Source organism: Hemicordylus capensis, chromosome 3 (genome assembly GCF_027244095.1).
Source record: "Hemicordylus capensis ecotype Gifberg chromosome 3, rHemCap1.1.pri, whole genome shotgun sequence".
Lineage (NCBI taxonomy): Eukaryota > Metazoa > Chordata > Lepidosauria > Squamata > Cordylidae > Hemicordylus > Hemicordylus capensis.
In genome coordinates, this window is record NC_069659.1 from 77,893,860 (window position 1) to 77,913,058 (window position 19,199).

At 45.5% G+C, this 19,199-nt stretch overlaps 1 protein-coding gene across 4 annotated transcripts in view; it reads left to right on the forward strand.

Annotated features, from left to right (window-relative positions):
• Positions 1 to 75: 75 nt before the first annotated feature.
• USP25 (ubiquitin specific peptidase 25) overlaps positions 76 to 19,199 on the forward strand; it is a 135,799-nt gene continuing 116,675 nt past the window's right edge. For all 4 annotated transcript variants that reach the window (XM_053307139.1, XM_053307140.1, XM_053307141.1 and 1 more), the window contains exon 1: positions 76 to 264. In XM_053307139.1, coding sequence (XP_053163114.1) covers positions 220 to 264 — 45 coding nt within the window. In that variant the 5' untranslated portion in view covers positions 76 to 219. The remainder of the gene's footprint in view (positions 265 to 19,199) is intronic.

Below are 19,199 nucleotides of genomic sequence, written 5' to 3' on the forward strand. Positions count from 1 at the left end.
TTCCCAGGGCTTGCTTGGCAGCACGTCACGGCCTCGCTGACTCGGCGGCGGCGGCGGCCTCCTCCTCCTCCTCCGCCCCTCCTCCTCCTTCTCGGGTCCTTCTCCACTCCGGCGGGCACTCGCTGGCTTTCCGCTGCCCCTCCCCGCCCTGTGCTAGTGCTGCTGCTGTAGGCTCCTGGAACCCCTCGGTCTGGCGGGGAGGGAAGCTGGGGAAGGGCCATGACTGTGGAGCAGAATGTGCTGCAGCAGAGCAACTCTCAGAAGGTAAGGACCTGGTGGGGGGGGGGGGGAGAAGGGAGCGGAGCGGACATCCTGCTCAGCTCTGGCCGCTGGAGAAAGCCCTCTTCCAGTCTCGCGGCTACGCGAGGGCCTGGCTTTTTGGAGCCTAAAGTAAAGGAACTGTCGTGCGTCTTCCTTCTCCGCTGCTTCCTTTGTGACCTTTGCATATGTCTAGAGAAACAGGCTGGTGCGTGGCTGTTCCCATCATGTAGCACTGGGCCCATAGGGAGCACGTATCTTGCTGTGCCTCTTCATGTTTTGGCCAGAAGCCCCGACCTCTAGCCTTCCTTCTGTCCCACGCCCTAGCCCCGACCTTGTTTGGAGGAACCGAGGGAGCGTTGGCGAAGAGGTGCGCGCTGGACTGGAAACTAAAGAGTCCAGCCTAGCAGGCGCTCCCCTTCCCTGCTCTGTGGAGAGCCGGGAGGCACGGAGCAGAGCGCCTTCTCCCCATTTCCCCTTCTGCACTTCCTCACCCTCCTTTCCGTATGGTTGCACTAGGGGCCAGCCCTTGGCCCCCTGCCCACTAGCAAGGCAGCTGCCGGGCCCAGCGTAGCGGGCAGCCCTTGGAGCCAGCAGCCAGGCAATTTCTGGTCTCAGAGGAAGGTGGTGGTGGTTACAAAACTGCTGGGCTCAGTGGAGGGGGCAGCAGCAGGCAGCCCTCCCCTTATGCCCACCACGAAGAGAGCTGTCGGGTTCCGTGGAGAGGGTGGCACATGTCTGTCATGTCGAGAAAGACCACTTCTGGGCTTAGCGGAGCAGGCAGTGGGTCGCCCTCATGCCCAGAAGCCCAACAGGTCTGGGTTAGTGGCAGTTTTAGTGTCTGGGCAGTGGGCAGCTTTCTGCCCAGCTAGCTTCTGGGCTCAGTGTAGAGAACAGCCTGCAGCTGTCATGTTCAGCAGCAGCCCAGCTTCTGGGCTCACTAAAGGGGGTGGCAGGTGGTCCTTGTAGTTAGGAGCGACTGTTGCTGGTCTCACTGGAGGGTGGCAGGAAATCCTCATGTCGGGAAATACAGCTGCTAGTCTCAATGATGGAAGTGGAGGATAGCTCCTGTGCCCAGCAGCAAGACAGCTGTTGATCTCAGTGGAGGGGATAAAGGGAAGACCAAGAAAAGGAGATGAATAATTCTCTGTAAAAACAAAAATGTTAATATGCGCATGCGCAGCGTCACTTCCGGACCTGGGGTGGCAAGAAGGTATGCTGCCACCCTGCCGGACCATTTTAAAAGGGGAAATGCGGCGGAAGGAGTAAGAGCGCCCTTTCCCATCCTTAAAGAGATCCTCCCCCATCTTTGAAGTGGTTTTGTGCACATCCCTATAACATATTAATGCAAAGTTGTTGTTTTTTTAAATTACAAACCTGCCTCAAGAATGGATTGCAGAGGGTTTTTTGAAAATAAAAGTACTACTACGGTAGCAGACCTGGCGTAGAATGTCTGTGCCCTCTCCCCCTGGGCACCCTCCACCGTTTCTGGCCGGCTTTCAAGCCGGCCCGGCCCCTCCCCTTCTGCCCGCCTCCTCACCCTGGTGGCCGGCCCACTCCTGCCTCCTCGCTGCTGCCGCCTCCCCGCTGCCGGGCACGCCGCCGCAGCAGCCGGGCCCGCAGCCGCCGACTCCCTGTTCCCCCCCGCCTCCCCGCCCCCCGTGGCCGGGCCCGCCGCCATCTCCTCGCCCCCGTGGCTGGGCCCGCCGCTGCTGCCTTGCCTGCTGCTTCTCACTGCCAACAGCAGCCAACCGGCATCCAGCCAATCAGGTGCCTCCCTCACCGGCACGCAGAGCCTGCCACATCCTTATGCATGGCTGGTGGCTGGCTAAGAGAATTAAGTATAACAAGCCGACCCCGCACAGAGCATCTGTTCGCTCTTTGGGGCCGGCTACCTCTCACTCTCCACCCCCTGTCTCCGGCGGGGCCGAGTGTGGCCGCCCCGCCAGCGGGCCGAGTGCGGCGGCGGCCGCCAGCGGCCTGGCCAGGCACGCCAGCCGCTGCCTCGCATCCGCGGTGGCCGCCGCCGCCAGCAGCCTAGGTGGGCCCGCCAGCCGCCGCCTCACATCCGCAGCCTGGGTGGGCCCGCCAGCCGCCGCCTCGCATCCGCGGCCGGGCCGGGCCAGGCACGCCGCCTCGCATCTGCCCAACCAGGCAATTCTCCTGGGTGCGCCTTAGCCAATCAGGCACCCCCGCAGCCCAGCCAATCAGCTGGGCTGCCAGGACGTATGTTCGAAAGGCACACCCAGGAGAAATATATCTATATCTATATCTATATCTATATCTATATCTATATCTATATCTATATCTATATAAAATGATGATGATGATGGGACAGGGACCCAAATATGAATAGGTGTTAATGCCTTTAGTTGCTTCACCTGATCCTGCTGTTAAAAGAGTAAGGGAGTGTTGGCTAAGCTGCTTAGAACTCTGCTTCCTTACTGTTGTTACTTCTCCCTTTGGGTGAGTTTGAGTTCTGTCTTGCTTTCTTCTGCTTTTCCCCACCCCCTTTTATCTTGTCAAAAAAGTGCTATCTTGGAGGGCATTATTTTTGGCAGGTCCCCCAACATTTCCATGCACACTTCGCTTGTCTACTCAAACTTGTTCCTCCTACCTTTCCTAAGTTTAAATAGAGAGGCTGACACCTTTCATCCTTGTTCCTGCTCTGAGACATGTCTCAGTGATAATCATGTTGGTTTTCAAAATAGTTCTATCATAGTTCAGTTGTCAGGCTTTGAAAGAAATCCGTAAATGTACACCCTGAGAAAAGATGCAGGTAAATCATGCTTTTTGTATGGGTTTGTGTGTGTGTGTGTGTTTCCCTTGTGGCTCCTGTTGCCAGATGAATACAGACAGTGGTGTATTTACTGGTTGTTCACATGAATTAACAATTCACTAGCCAATCCACACAGAGCATCTGTGCATTCTTGGGGGCCGGCTGTTCCCCCCTCCCTCCTGCCCCTCTCCCCTTCTGCCCCACACTCTTGCCCCTCTTCTCCTCCGTCCTGCCCCACTCTCTTGCCACCACCCTTCCCTCCCGGCCCACTCTCTCCTGCCCTCCCTCCCCTCCCCCTGCTCCTCTCTCCTTCCCTTGCCCCACACTCGCTTGCCCTCGCCCTCCTGCCCCACGCTCGCTTGCCCTCGCCCTCCTGCCTCACGCTCACTTGCCCTCGCCTTCTCTCTTCCTCATTTTACTTTCCTTACCGGGCGGCGGGCAGCCAAAAAGGGCCCTGCCACCTCTCCTCCTGGGCGGCAAACAGGGAAGTCCCGCCTCCTGGTTCCCTCCCACCCCAGCATCCCATGGGTGCCTGGCCTCAGCGGGTGGTCCCGCCGCCTCCTGGCTGAAAGCCGCCTCCGCGGCCGGGCGCAGCACCTCCGCAGCCTGGCCTGCCACTGGGTCGAGTGCCATCTTTGTGGCCGGGTGTGCCAGGCTGCCCGCCAGGGCAGCTGCCGCCACTTGCCAGCCTCTGCGGCCGGCCTCCTCAGGGCCGGCTATCTCTTCCCCCACCCCCACCTTCTGCCCTGGTCTCCGGGCGGGGATGGGCCCAGGCTGCCGGGCTGAGTGCCACCTCCGCAGCCTGGCCCGCTGCCTCGCCTCGCTTCCACGGCCGGGCCAAACCCGCTGCCACTGTCGCTGTGGCCTGGCCCGCTGCCAGCCAATTCTCCTGGGTGCACCAGCCAATCAGGCACCTCTGCCACACAGCCAATCAGGCTGGGTGCCAGGACGCACATTCGAAGGCACACCCGGGAGAAATAAATATATATAATCTCACTAAGTAAAAAGATTAAATTAAGACATCTTGTATTTGATATTGCATTTTGATAGCTGCTAATAGTTTTGCACTTTTTAAGTACCTCTTGAGTTGTAGACCTTTTTCTTTTAAGGTATAACTGTCATTTGGAGAAAATTTATTTTGCTAGCATATACAGATATCAAAGAATGTAACCATCCTGAATTAAAGCCATAGGACTTTGCCCAAAGTAAAGCTGTATGTATGTGTGGAAGAGTTATTTCCTTTTCTTTTGGTCTAAACAAAGAATGTTTGGATCAACAAAACTCTGTGAGTATATCTGAAAGACAAATATCAGTTTGTTAATTATATTTTGTTTGTTTGTCAGAATGGTGTATCCCACAGCTTCCTGACCTTTAAAAAATAAGAGTACCTTTTGTTGCAAACCTTGAGCTCAGGTACCCCAGAGATTCTTAGAGTATGTGTATGCACACACTAATTTAAATATTATAGTTATGAGATGGCCTACTTCAGTCGCTGATTTACTTCCAGACGAAGTTACTTAGTTTGGAAGTAAATTTAATGAATATTCCCATTGAAAATAACAGGACAAGTAAATTTGTCCCATTAATTTCAGTAAGATTGCTTATGAATATCTTAATCGTGATGTGAGCTAATCAGTGACTGAAGTGATCAGTTTTATAACTGTAATGTGTATACACATACTGTACCTATGTGCAAACTGACTTAGGTGTTACAGTTAGGGAGACAGGATATTATAGTCACTGGCTCACATCCACACTAAGTTACTCATAATCAGTCTTACGGAGATTTAGGACAAGAAGTAAACTTGTCCCATTAATTTCAATAGCAATACTTGGTTCTAATTTTCTGAAGTCTGTCAGGCTGAGAGGAGGGGTATGCTGACTTTCAGCATGTAGTCAGTCAATTAGGAGCAAGGTCTTTTCTCTCCCCTTCTGCAGTTCACATATCACTGATGTTTCATCTGCTTCAAGCCAGTGCTCCTCAGATGGTGAACAAATAGCATGGTTGCAGTCTGGGAAGGCAGGAGGGCTCTAAGTACCCCATAACAGGCTCGGACTGACCCACAGGGCAACAGGACATATTCCAGGTGCGTCCCACCTGTGGGGCGCACTTGCGCCCCTGCCACACTCAGCAGCAGTGAATACTCCCACCCTTAAGTGGGAGGTATTCATCCTGCTCAAAACCTGGTGCCCTCCCCACATACATTCCACTGCCCTCTCAGTGCCCCCAGTCCGGCCCTGCCCTATAAGCCCCTTAAGTACCCCTAGAGCAGGCCTGCACAACATAAGGCCCGGGGGCCAGATCTGGCCCACGAGGACTTCTGTGTTGGCCCCAAAGAAGGAATGTTTTGCAGTGACAGCAAGAACCATGAAGAGCTCTTGGCCTGTCCCCCTGGTAAGCAGCTGTGGTTCAACACAATTGGGTGCTTGAGACCAGGTGCCCCCCACCTGCCTTGCTGGTCCTACACCTACTGACACAATCCTTCATCCATCTTTCCCCTCACCTTCCTGCCTGACTGCAACCCTCTGCTCCTCGCTTTAATATTCTTAATAATTAATTTTAATCCAATAATTGATGTGCTGAAAATTGACCTCGGCCCCCACACACCAAGTCATGGTTCATTCCGGCCCACTGGGGCATTTGAGTTGTTCAGCCCTGTCCTAGAGGTACTGCTATCACACTGCTGTGGATCCCTGGTTCACAAACAGGTAAAGGAAAATAGCACATAAGAAAAAGAACCTCAGCACACAACCTTGTGAGAGAATCTTGGCTTGAAAGATGGTGGCTGTCCAAAGTCACCCAATAAACTTTGAGGCTGTGTGGGGATGAATCAATTATTTGCCCAGTCTAAGCCCAACACTGTCCACTATGTTACAGTGCTTCTCTTCCTACGATATGAAATCATTCAGTGTAGGGGTGTGTGTAACATTTTTTACTGTATCAGATATTTGGACTTGTTACAAGCACAGATTGTTGGTGAGTCAAAGAATAATCTGGGAATGAATGATAAAGAGTCTATATAACTTGTTACAGACTTGGCTTTTACTTGTGCTAGATTTTGTTATAGATATAAAATACTTTAGTCCACATTTCAGTTGCATAGATGCTTGCAAAGATTCTAAACATTCTTATACTGTCCCACTGAATGTGTACAAACGGAACTTGCAGCATGATGCTGTAGTGTATTCCCAGCCACTAAGAGAGGTGCTCTTGTTCAGGGCTCCAACCAGGTTGGAATAGGAGTCTTCTAGTGATGGTGGGTATGGGGGTGAACTTCATGAAGGGAAAGGGAGGGTATGTACACTTTTATTTCCCACTCTCTGGAGGCCACCTTCTGCTCTACTATACAGTTGATATATAGGGGCGTGGCATTGCTTCTATACAGTGGGGTGGCATTGGTTCTGTAGAGTGAGAAAGGGCACTCTCTTTCTTTCTTTAAATAGCCCTATGTGATACAATGATGGGAGTCTTTTAACCTTAGGGAACATCATTGCCTGCAGGAAAAGTATTATAAATGCTTAGAGCAAGCATTTCTTTACCTTCCCTCTTCTGTTTTCCCATTAAAAGTTTATAGGATTATTTGGGGTTCTTTAAAAATCTCTTTTTGTTTTAGTTTGAGAACTTGCATTATTAAGGAGTCTCCCAAGTAAGCAGAAGTTACTACCTTATTTTTAAACTCCATTTTGCTTTCAGTTTAATAAACTCAGGTGGCTGACTACCTATCAAACAAGACAAGGAACCTGCAAAAAAACCCAAAAAACAAACAAACCCCCCAAAAAACCCTGGGTTTTTTTTAATCCAAAAAGAGTTACTCTTTCATGACTCCACTCACCCTGGAGCAGGAATCTTGTGGTGCTTATGTGGGCATAGGTTGGGGTAGGACTGTTTCAGGAGAGACAAAGGAACACACTTTCCACTTCTTCTCTCTTTAGTTCTTCTCCTACTACATACAGTGCCAGAGGTCAGATTTAGAGCTGATCAACTTAATGCTGTAAAGTGGGGGATAGAGACTTGACGATTTAGAAATAATAAATATGCCCTTTTCTCTTCCTCTATAAATATTCTTGTATAGTCCAAGGAAAGGAATGTGTTAAAATCATGGGATATATTCCCAATTCTAATACTCTCAGTATACGCTCAGGATACTTACTATAACTTGTTTGAAGAGGCCAATTTCTCCAATCAACTTGCCTTCATTTTTCTTTGTCTTTAAAAAGCAGCTGACACTCTGGCTCAAAAGCCATGAGCTTCCTACATATCTGGAAACTCACAGGGATGGTCTGCAGTGGTCCTTCTAATTTTTTTTTTTGTTTTCATCTCTGTGTGGAATGAGTTTTGTTCTGGGCGGCAGTATAAAGGCAGTGTGTGCGTACCTTCATTCAGAATGGGGCCTCCCTGATTCAACCTGAGTGGGATCTAAAATGAACTGAACGGACATCCAAAAACTTGTGAGCGTGTGCACTCCTTAGAAGGAACAGTAATGGTCTGTTGTTGTTTTTTAAAAAATAAATAAATATTTTTCTTTAGTTTGCAAATTAATCACCTTTGCCTTGCTGGAAAGCAACCCAAGTGTGTAGAAACCACTACCTTATTTTTGGGTGGTGGTGGTATTGCTCATCCATACTGATAGGTATTCAGTCATCCTAATTCTCTAGCAAAGGAATGAAAAACATATGAGGTAATTTACCCTCCTGCATTTACCCCTTTGTATTATTTTGAGTCTTTTGCTGTTCCTTCCTTTGCTCTTCCTTTGACTGACTTTTTATATCTGTGATTATCACCTTAAACATAAAATACAAGATTTACAATTAGTAGTTCTGTGTTTTTAAACTAGCTTTTAAATGAATAGAAGTCTATTCCTTTCAGCAGTAAAGTACAGTACTTCACCTCAGTAATGTTTGCACCTTGATGCTTCATTGGGAATTTGCTGTTTATTTCTTACTCCGTATGCACCCAGATACTGAGAAGAGAGAAGTGATGGTGATATCCCATATTCCTATGCATTGAGTAAGGGAGCATGGCAGATGCTTTGTTTTGAAAAGGCGCTTTGTCCAGTTGGGTGTCCAGGAATTGCTGCTATCCAAGATAGACTGAATAGTATTCTTATCACAGACCCCATAGGGATATTAGCAAAGATTGTGACAAACATGAAAATGCTACTTTCTAAATTGTGCGCTAGAGATGTGCACAGAACTGGTGGGGGTGGTGGCTGGAAGGTAGGGGGATATACATTTAAGGGTGGGGAAGGGTGTCCTTACCCATTCCGTTGCGTTTCCCCTGCCGGCATTCCATTTTAAAAGTCTCATTTGAGGCGGCAGCGTTCCTCCCTGCTGCCCCATGTCCTCTTCGACTGGAAGTAATAGGGAGTACCCAGTGTGCATGCGTACGCTGGGCAGACATACATCATGCACGTCGTGCTCGCACGCCTGACGTGTGCGCGAGTGATGTGTACATGCACACGCCCAGTGTGTGTGTATGCGTCGGGTACTTCCTGTTAGTTAAGTTAGTTAGTTAGTTTGTTTATTTATTTATTTATTGTTACATTTATATACAGCCTTTCATTAAAAATAATCCCAAGGCGGTTTACAAAAGTTAAAAAACATACAATAAAAATGACAATAAAAATATTAAGCTAAAAATATCAAACCAATCTAATTTAAAATCTATAAAATACAAACATAAAAACTATACACGAGTAAAACACACAGAAGCAGCAATAAAACAATCATGTAAAGGCCTGGATACAAAGCCAAGATTTTACAAGCTTTCTAAAAACTGTGATGGAGTCAGAATGATGGAGTACTTCTGGTTGAAGAGGACATGGGCGGCAGGGAGGTACACTGCTGCCCCGACGGATACTTTTAAAATGGAATGCCGGCAGGGGAAATGCGGTGGGAGGGGTAAGAGCACCCTTCCCCACCCTTAAAGATATGTCCCCCCCCTGTTTTGAACCGGCCGAATAGCCAGTTGTTCAAACTGGTTTGGAAGCCCTTGGCCTCTGAACAGGTTCGTGCACATCCCTATTGTGAGCCCCTTTGGGACAGGGAATACTGCTAGTGGAGAGGGGGCCTGTGTTCATCCCTCTCTCTGGCAGCCCCTCAGAGTGAGGTAGATAATGAAGAAAATAGGGATGGGTGAAGCTAGGCGGCCCTTAGGACCTGTGGGGCCTGGGTTCTTTGAACCCTTTTGCTCAATTATAGCTACACCCCTGCTTTTCTCATTTATTTTACTGTTTTAAATGCTTTGTGAACTTTTTGTTGTAAAGCAGTATATAAATATTGTTAATAATGATTGAAGTTAAAACACTACAATGGCTCGTGTTTCTTATTCCATTGATAAGTTACTCCTTCTAATTGATAAATTAACTGGTAACTGATACATTACCCCTGCTACTGCTAACTGAACTAACTTATTTACCCTTGTTAACTGAGCAAAGAGGCACCTTTTAAAAGTGGCAATTCTCTTATATTTAGCGAGGGAGAGCAACTGTCCGTATCTAACCCCAGCACAGCATACTTTCAGTGTCTACATTGGGTTTCTTTTTAGATAGTGAACCCTTTGGGGACAGGAGACCATCTAATTTATATATGTATTTTTTGTATGTAATCCGCTTTGAGAACTTTGGTTGAAGAGTGGTGTATAAATATTATTAATAGTAGTAGTAAACTGTTTGTGTGATTACTCAGATTTTAACTATGGCTGGATTATTGTGACAGTGTGGTATATTTTGTGGCATGATTGTACAGTTTTGGAAAAGAAGCCGCCTTGTTTGTTCTGCTGGATGACATATACTCAGGATTAGACATGGAGAATGCATCCCTATTGATTCTGTTTATATATTCCATTTTATTCTTATGGCAATATAAGTTGCATTTTCTGTCCAAAATTACTGTATAAATTGACCTACTGTATAAATTGCTTGTATACATCAGCTTGTATTGTTTATTGCTGGTATATAAATGCTGTTGAAATGAAATATATACAACTAGGGGTGTGCACAGAACCGCACTGGGGTGGGGGGTTGTTTTAAGAGCGGGGGGAGGGCTTACTTACCCCTCCCGCCACTTTCTTCCTCCATCGCCAGTAGTTTCTCTAGTAACTGGGGCGGCAGGATACCTCCCTGCCACCCCTTCCCCCGTTTTGCTTGAAAAGGCAACCAGAAGTCTTCTGTGCACGCACACGTCATGGAGACATGAAGACTTCTGGTTGCCTTTTCAAGCGAAATGGGAAGGGGCGGCAGGGAGGTATTCTGCCGCCCCAATTACAAGAGGAGCTATGGGTGACATGTGCGTGCAGAAGACTTCTGGGTCTGGGAGCCTTTTCAAGGGGAAGGGGCGGCAGGGAGGTATCCTGCTGCCCCAATTACTAGAAAACCTACTGGCGATGGAGGGGGAAAGCGGCGGGAGGGGTAAGTAAGCCCTCCCTCCGCTCTTAAAGCAACCCCCCACCCGAATTGCCCAAACCCCGAACCACCTAGGTCCAGACCATTCCGGAGGCCTTTAGAATGGCTTCCGGACCGGTCCGGGCACATCACTATATACAACTGATGAAATGAGGAAGATAAGATGAAACAACCTAAACTAATATGGAGTAGGAAGGGTGGCTTTTGTTTTGTTCCTATTATTAGTGCAAAAACAGACTCCTCTTGTTTCCAGTTATTGTCACTTGTGTTAGTTTTCCATGTGTTAAGTGGCTGTACTTGATATGAAAATATAAACATATAATGTTTGGGGACTGAGCCCTTCTGGCTTGACTAATTCTTTCCCATGTGAATTCCCACAAAAGAATGTTGTCAGATATGTATTGTTCCCAGTGGTTGCCATTGCATCTTTTTACATAAAGTGTACTTGATGATGGTAGTGTACCTTAAATAATAGTCAATTAGGTAATAGAGTTGTTACCATGACAACTGCCATCTGATAGGGTAGGCCTCCCCTTTATAGAAAATGAACTGTACTTTTGATCAGCAAATCTGTAATACAGAAATTCCTCAAGAATTGATTATATTATATTATATTTTAGTTCTACATTTGGGTTACAACCTATAAATACTGAATGCCTGTAAGTTACTATATGAAACATGCATTATAAGAAAGATCCATAGAACTGCAAATCCCTTGGTCATGACTGCATTAGTAAGTGTTCCACATATGCTTATCTCTAAACAGTTCAAGTATTATGCATATTTGCAGCTTGCTTGTTCGGCTAATTTTTCTGATATTCATGACACAATATACAATAATGAAACAGTGATACATTCTTGTGTGCTTTCTCGCCTGAGACAGTGTTTTGTGGTTGTACCTAGGAATCCAGTAGGAAGTTAATGTCCCCACACCCCAGTCCCAAGGAAGACACAGACTCAATCGGCTTGGATAAAAAGGGCCACAACTTAATGGCACAGCAGGGAAGTAACTTGCCTAGGGAACAAGAGGTTTCTGGTTCGAATCCTTACTGGTATGTTTCTCAGTCTATGGGAAACACCTATATCGGTTAGTAGCGATATAGGAAGATGTTGAAAGGCATCATCTCATACTGCGTAGTAGGAGGAAATGGTACCCTCCGCCCCGCATTCTACCAAAGACAGCCACAGGTCTCTGTGGTTGCCAGGAGTCGACACTGACTCAAAGGGACAACTTTAACTTACAATCAGCAAACTATGTGAAACAGACTCCACCCACCACAGTGTGGGCCTATCTAAGGCTGTTAAAACATTGCTGTCCTTGCCCATGCCTAAAATGTGTGACACACCCTGACTCAGGATAGAAGCGGGATAAACCTACTTCACCCCCCTCATTTTAAACCCCTCAGGGTCAGGACAACTTCTAGGGCTTCACCTCCCCCCCCCGCCACTCAGCCTTTAAGGTGTATGATGCCCTGAAGCAGGTTTCCTGGCGAATCAAATTCCCTGAACCTCCCCGAACCTGAGAGCAAAGCCTCTAAGGACCGATTGACAAATCCACCCTTCTTAAACTGTCCAAGGGTGCTGCTCACCCATCTCTGAAACCTTTATACACCTCCATCCAGCCCGTACTGTACCTGCCCAGCTGTGATCTAACTAAATAAACTAGGAAACACAGAACAGCGTAGGCAGGGAGGTACGCTTCCGCACCGAGGGATTTCACAGAACTCCAGAGCTGGCCGGGGGGGGGGAGCAGGGGGGTAAGTGAACCCCATCCCACCCTTAAAAGTCCTACCCCTCACTTCTCTGAGCCATCCCCACCTGGTTCTGTGCACATCCCTAACACCTACTGAACTCTTCCTCCGGCAATCTGTATCCACTAACATCTATTCATGTTTCCTATCAAATAAATTCAGAGGGGAAGGGAAGAGTCCAGAAGAAATACTTTCAACCCCAGGAGTAGAATAGTTACAGGTTTTTCAGCCTTAGTGGGCATATTGTGAGAGCTTATAATGTCAGCCTTCTGTACTAGCTGCAGAGCTGTTTGCTTATTTAGTAAAATCTTTATTGGGATTTGAGCTTAATGCTATCCTTCCTCCATTAGAAAGCGTAGGAAGTGCCTTAGGGAGTAGGGATGTGCACAAACCTGTTCAGTGTTCCATTTAAGGAACACCAAACAGGTTCGGAACCCCTGCGTTTGAACCGGTTCGAACGTGGGGGCTGAGGTGGCTTTAAGGCATGGGGGGAGGGTGCTCTTATTTCCCTCACCGTATTTCCTCCTCTGGCGCTGCTTTTAAAAATGCTGTTGTGGGGCAGCTGTATACTCTCTTGCTGCCCAGTCAGCGTAGAACCAGAAGTGGTGGGCACTTCCAGTTTTACACTGACTGGGAAGGCAAGAGGGTATACAGGCACCCTGCTCTAGCGTTTTTTAAAAGCATTGCCGGAGGGGGAAACGCGGCGAGGGAAGTAAGGGCACGCACCCTCCCTGCGCCATAAAACCACCACCACCACGCAGCCTCCCGGGTGTTCACGAAACCGGTTCCGGTTCTGTGCACACCCGTAATACTGAGTCAGACTATTTATTCTCTCCTCTGACTGGCAGCAGCTCTCCAGGGCTTAAGACAGGAGTTTCTATCAGCCCTCCTTGGAGATGCTTGGGAAGGAAACTGGCACCTTCAGTATGTAAAGCAGATGCTCTATCACTGAGCTACAGCCCCATCTCATTCTGTCCCTAATACCACCATCTTTTCTTCCTCCTCCTCTTTCCTTATCTACTCATCTATTTAGAGTTTTGTGTTTTTGTTGTTACTCTTATATTTGTACATTGTCAGTGGTTAATAATAATTACTCATCATCATCATTTGATTAGTGGTAGTGAGCAATGAAGCAGCTCCCAATAGTAGCCAGGAAGCGAAAAATTGGACCATATTCAAATTGGAATTTGAAGTTCTTCTCTCTGGAGTTGGAGAGAGAGAGTTGTTGGTGTTTCCTCGTGGTGTTGCTTGGTCTTGGTGCCTCTTGTGTTTCCTTTCAGCCTACAGTGGATGTGTGTGACTGAACACAGGCAAACCAAATTGCTTCATCACCTGCTCCAGGTGGTATAGCATGTTCATATGCCCTGACTTCATGGAGGAGAGGTCTATCAATGGCTACTAGTCGGAGGGCTGTGGGCCACCTCCAGCCTCAAGGGCAGGGTGCCTCTGAGTACCAGTTGCAGGGAAGTAATGGCAGGAGAGAGGGCATGTCCTCAACTCCTGTCTGTAGCTTCCAGCGGCATCTGGTGGGCCACCGTGCGAATCAGGATGCTGGACTAGATGGGCCTTGGGCCTGATCCAGCAGGGCTGTTCTTATGTTCTTATGTTGCGTAGCTCTTCAGCCAAACTATCCATATAGTTAAATAATATTAAGTGAGTTAAGCTCTTTCTGTCCTTGTCCCCTCGTTCCTTCTGAGCCTGTAGTCACCACATGGGCTTCTGCTTCTGGTTGTTTTTCTCTCTTAGTCCAGTGATAGACTAGTCAGCTCTTTTGCCTTTGAAACAATATATGATTCACTAGGATGATATTTCCTGTTGTGCATGTTAGCAGTTTTTAAATATAGGAACTGAATGTGAATAAAGGCAAATGTATCTGTGCCCCTTTTTCACAAAGGTTTTGCAAGCAGTTATTTTTCCTTTCATTGTTCTTGAAGTACATTTTAGGGTTGATTAGGCTTCCTACAGAAACTTTTACTTTCAGCCTTGACATAGTCTCTAGACCAATTAGGAGAGAATATCATCAGGCTTTCCTGATAAAGTATGCTTATAATCTGGCTTGTTGTGGACACATTTGTTTCTAGACCAGAGCCCATGGGAAACTGCCTCCTCTTTGGAAAATGGGGTGCACAGTTCTTCACTAGTTTTAACAAGAAGGCGGCAGTGTGGCAGGCCCCCTTCATTGTTTTTGTCACCCTTCCTTCAAACCTTCCCAACATGAAGCTGGTATTAATCGTTATGGTGATTTCTGTGGGCAGACATGTAACAGGAAAAGACTTTGGATGTTCTAATTTCTCACGTGTACAAGAAGATACAAAGTCTGTATCTGTCTGTCACAGTATACTCTTAGTTACCATAGCCTTTAAAAAGCCTGTGTTTTCTGCTATGCTGGTGAATTGGACACCTGATTTTGCAGTTGTAGATGCAGAGTCTGGGATAAGTGACTGACTGTTAACTAATATTTACTAATAGACTTGTACTTAATTGATTATTAAGAGTGTACTTAGACCCAGAATTTTGCAAGTCTGTAAATGATTTATAGTCCTTTATGGGCAGGAGGGGTTGCTTCTTTTCTGAAGCTTCATTGAAAAGTTATTTTTAAATAAAAATAATTCAATAATAGCTTCACTGTTCACTACCATAGATGGGGAACATATCAAATTTGAAAAATGCAGCTATACTTAATTTTTTAAAAATGTTACAATCCCAAACACATTTACAAGAATTTACTATTGAAATGGAGAGACTTGTGAAAAAACCAGGTTAGGATCAGACTGAAAGTGCTCAATAAATGCACACAGATATTCATTCTGCAAGATTATTAACTGCAGCAATAGGACTGCAAGATTATTAAATGGGCCTAGATGTTTTGATCACATTCCACCAGTACTTTGTTGGCCTCCTAGTCCATTTCCGGGCCCACTTCAAAATGCTGTTTTTCACCTTTAAAGCCCTAAATTACATGGGACTGGGTTACCTGAGAAAGTGCCTTGCCCCATGTGTCCTGATTCATTCAAACCTTAAAATCTTGTTTGGGGACCCTGCTCGAAGTGCCCTGCCAAATGAGGTGAGGCAGGTGGCTACTCGGGAGAGGGCCTTCTCGGTGTTTTTGCCCCGTTTATGGAATAGCCTCTCCAGTGAGGTTTGCCCGGCTTCATCACTTTGTTCTCTTAGACCCCAGGTAGACCTTTTTTGTTTGCTTAGGCCTTTTAAATGTTGATTTTTAGATTTGATTTTTAAAACTGACTTTTAAAAGAAGTCTTTTGTTTCTTTTTAGGGTTGGGGTTTTTTTTGGTGTGTTGTGATCTTACTTGATATCTTAATGCTGTGTTATGAGCTTCCCAGAGAACAGTTTGTTATGGGGCAGCTAACAAAGTTGGTTGTTGTTGTTGTTTACACAGTCAGACAGGTGTTATTGACTGGTTTGTTTTATCCAGACATCGAGTCCTTCCCAAGGACCTGGGATGGCTGAATTTTGTTGTCAGTGTTGTTGCTGCTGTTATAGATATTGTCGCAGAATATAGGCTGTTCCAAGTAAAGTTGCTTTTAGTAATTGGCTGATGGTGATTTCTGTGGCCCCTATGGTGTTGAGGTGCTCTTCAAGTTGTTTTGGAATTGCAGCTAGGGCGCCAATTACCACTGGGATTATTTTGGTCTTTTTCTGCCACAGCCTTTCAATTTCAATTCGTAGATCTTTGTATTTTGTGATTTTTTCCTATTTTTTTCTTCTTCTTGACTACAGTTATATCTGGTGTATTGTGTGGCAGATGTTTGTCTGTTCGTAGTCGGAAGTCCCATAATACTTTTGCATCTTTGTTTTCTACAACTTTTTCAATTTTATGGTCCCACCAATTTCTGCCTACAGGTTGCTTGCTTGCTTGATTTGATTTCTATACTGCCCTTCCAAAAATGGCTCAGGGCAGTTTAAACAGAGAAATAACAAATAAATAAGATGGATCCCTGTCCCCAGAGGGCTCACAATCTAAAAAGAAGCATAAGATAGACACCAGCAACAGTCACTGGAGGTACTGTGCTGGGGGTGGATAGGGCCAATTACTCTCCCCCTGCTAAATAAAGAGAATCACCACATTATAAGGTGCCTCTTTGCCAAGCTAGCAGGGCTAGCTTGCATTTTTTGCAGATGTTTCAGTGTATCATCCTTGCTACCTTGTCATGACTTTGTTTGTAGTCAGTCTGTGTGATCTTTTTACAACAGTTGATTAAGTGGTCCATGGTTTCATCTGCTTCTTTACAAAGGCGGCACTTGCTGTTTGTTGTCGGTTTTTCGACTTTTGCTCTTATTGCATGTGTTCTTAGTGCCTGTTCTTCTACAGCCATTATTAAACCCACAGTTTCTTTCTTCAAGTTGCCATTCTTAAGCCATTGCCAGCTCTTGGTGATGTTTGATTTTCCACTTATATTGTGCAGATATTGACCATGCGGTGGCTGATTTTTCCATTTTTTTGCTCGATTCTTGACTTGTTCTTTCTTGTAGGCCTGCTTTGTTTCATTGGTGTTGAATAGTTTCTTGTTATTGACCATTCTTGACTTTTTTTCCCCTTGTAGGCCTGCTTTGTTTCATTGGTGTTGAATAGTTTCTCGTTATTGACCATTTGAAGTGCATCTTCTTCACTGTCCATGATATATTCTTCAAGGCCTCTTTTCTCCTCCTCTACTGTTTGATGGACTTGCAGCATTCCTCTTCCACCTGAGCTGCGAGGGAGGTCATTATCACTGCGGGGTGCAGAGCATAATTGATGGTCATTATTTTCCTGGTCTTACAATCTAGCGTCTCTAGCTCTGCCTGGGTCCAGTCAATTATTCCTGTAGTGTATCTGATAACAGGTATAGCCCAGGTGTTTATGGCTTGTATGGTGTTCCCGCTATTGAGTTTGGACTTGAGGATTTTTCTAACTCTCTTGATGTATTCACTTCCTATTTTTCTTTTAACTTCAGTGTGTGCAGTGTTATCAGCCTGGAGAATGCCCAAGTATTTGTAGTGTTTTTTCTCTTCCAGGTTTTTGATCTTGCTTCCATTGGGCAGTTCTATTCCTTCTGTTTTTCTTATTTTTCCTCTGTTCATTATTAATGCAGCACACTTGCCATTGCTATATCGCTACTGAATATACGGACAGTTTTTAGCAGTGATTCATTTTCTGACTGGGACTTTCCATACAACTTCAGATCGTCCATGTACAGCAGATGGTTGATTTTACTTGATATTTTAGATGTTTGGTATCCGAGGCCTGTTTTGTTTAGTATTTGTGATAGTGGAGTCATGGCGATTACAAACAACAGAGGGGATAGTGAGTCCCCTTGGAAAATACCTCTTCTAATGCTAACCTGCCCAAGTGTCTCGCCATCGATTGTTTACTGTGTACTCCACATGCTCATTGCTTTTTAAATAAATATTGGAATGTTTTTGCTGACACCAGTTAAACATTTTAGTATCCATATGTGAGTCAATGAATTGAAGGCTTTCTTGTAGTCAATCCATGCAACACTTAGATTGGTTTTTCTTCTCTTTCAGTTTTCTAAAATCATTGTGTCAATCAGCAGCTGGTCTTTTGTGCCTCTGGTGTTAGGGCAATTTCCTTTCTGTTCAACTGGAAGCTGTTTGTTAGTTAATAAGTGTTGCATCACTTCATCTGCTTTTATTCCAGTTAATAATTTGAACATGGTTGGCAGGCAGGTTATCTGTCTATAATTACTTGGAACTGCACCTTTTGCTGGGTCTTTCATGATGAGATGAGTTTTCCCAGTTGTTAGCCATTGTTCAATATTACCTCCTTGCCAAGTGTGATTGAACTGTTTTGATAGTTGTTTATGAAGGCTTGTTAGGTGTTTAAGCCAAAAGCCATGCAGTTCATCGTCGCCTGGAGCAGTCCAATTTTTAATTTTCTTTGCTCTTTCAGTCATTAATTCTGGTGTTATTATTAGATCTTGCATTTGTTGGTTACATTTTTTGACCTCTTTCATCCAGCCTGCTTTTTTATTATAATCTATTGTATGGTCCCATAGTTTCCCCCAGAATGGCATGGCACTGTTTCTTCTTTATTTGGTGTTTCTACATTTCTTGCAGTTTCTCCTTCTTTGCTATGGTAGAAACGTCTCTGATTCGACTGGAATTGGAGATTCTGCCTGTGTTGTGTAATTCTGGCTTCGTATCTGCTAATCTTCTTTGACACTGCTGTTATTTGCTGCTTTATTATTTCCAGGACTTCTCTAATTTTCCTTGAATCTAGGTGGTATTTTTGGATCAGATACTGTTTGGTGTTTTCATTCTTCAGCTTCTTGTCTTTCATATCTTTCAATTTACTAGCATCTGATCTAAGCCTGGAGATTTTATTTTCTAATCAAATCTTCCATTTAGGTGACATACTACTTTCTTTTCTTACAGGTCCACTGATCTTATATCCAAGCTCTTGTGTTGTTATTGTTGCTGCACTGTACATTAGTTGGCTTGTTTCTTGCAAATTATTGGTTGTTATTTCTGCAAGTGTAGCATTGACATCTTTTAATACCTGAGCAAGTTGTTTTTTGGCAACTGTTTTTAGAGCTGGAAGTCGAACCCTGGTGGTTGTTTGGTTCATGTGCTCAGTTATTTTTTGCTTTAGTTATTGTTGCTTTTCTGTTAAATGGCGTTCAGGTTTTTGAGGTAAAGGCAAAGGAGAGGTTGCCTGGTTTTGATTTTGAAACAGTTCAGCAACAGTGGCATCCTCCAGTTCCAACACCTCCTCCCAACTGCGCCTGAGCAACTTGTTCAGTTGGTGGTAATTCTTCTTCCATATCTTGAGCCTGTGTTGCTCCTTGCAGTTCTTCCAGCTCAAGTTCTGTGACTACTTTATTTCTTATGAATCTTCTCTGGTCTGCTAGCCTTTGTTCTGTTATTTCTGTATCTGGATGCTTCTCTTTCCAAATTTGGTACATTCTTTTAAAATAACCTCTTCTAGTTGGACTAGACTTGTAATAGCAGATCATTATTTCCTTGCTGGCATTTTTCGTATATTT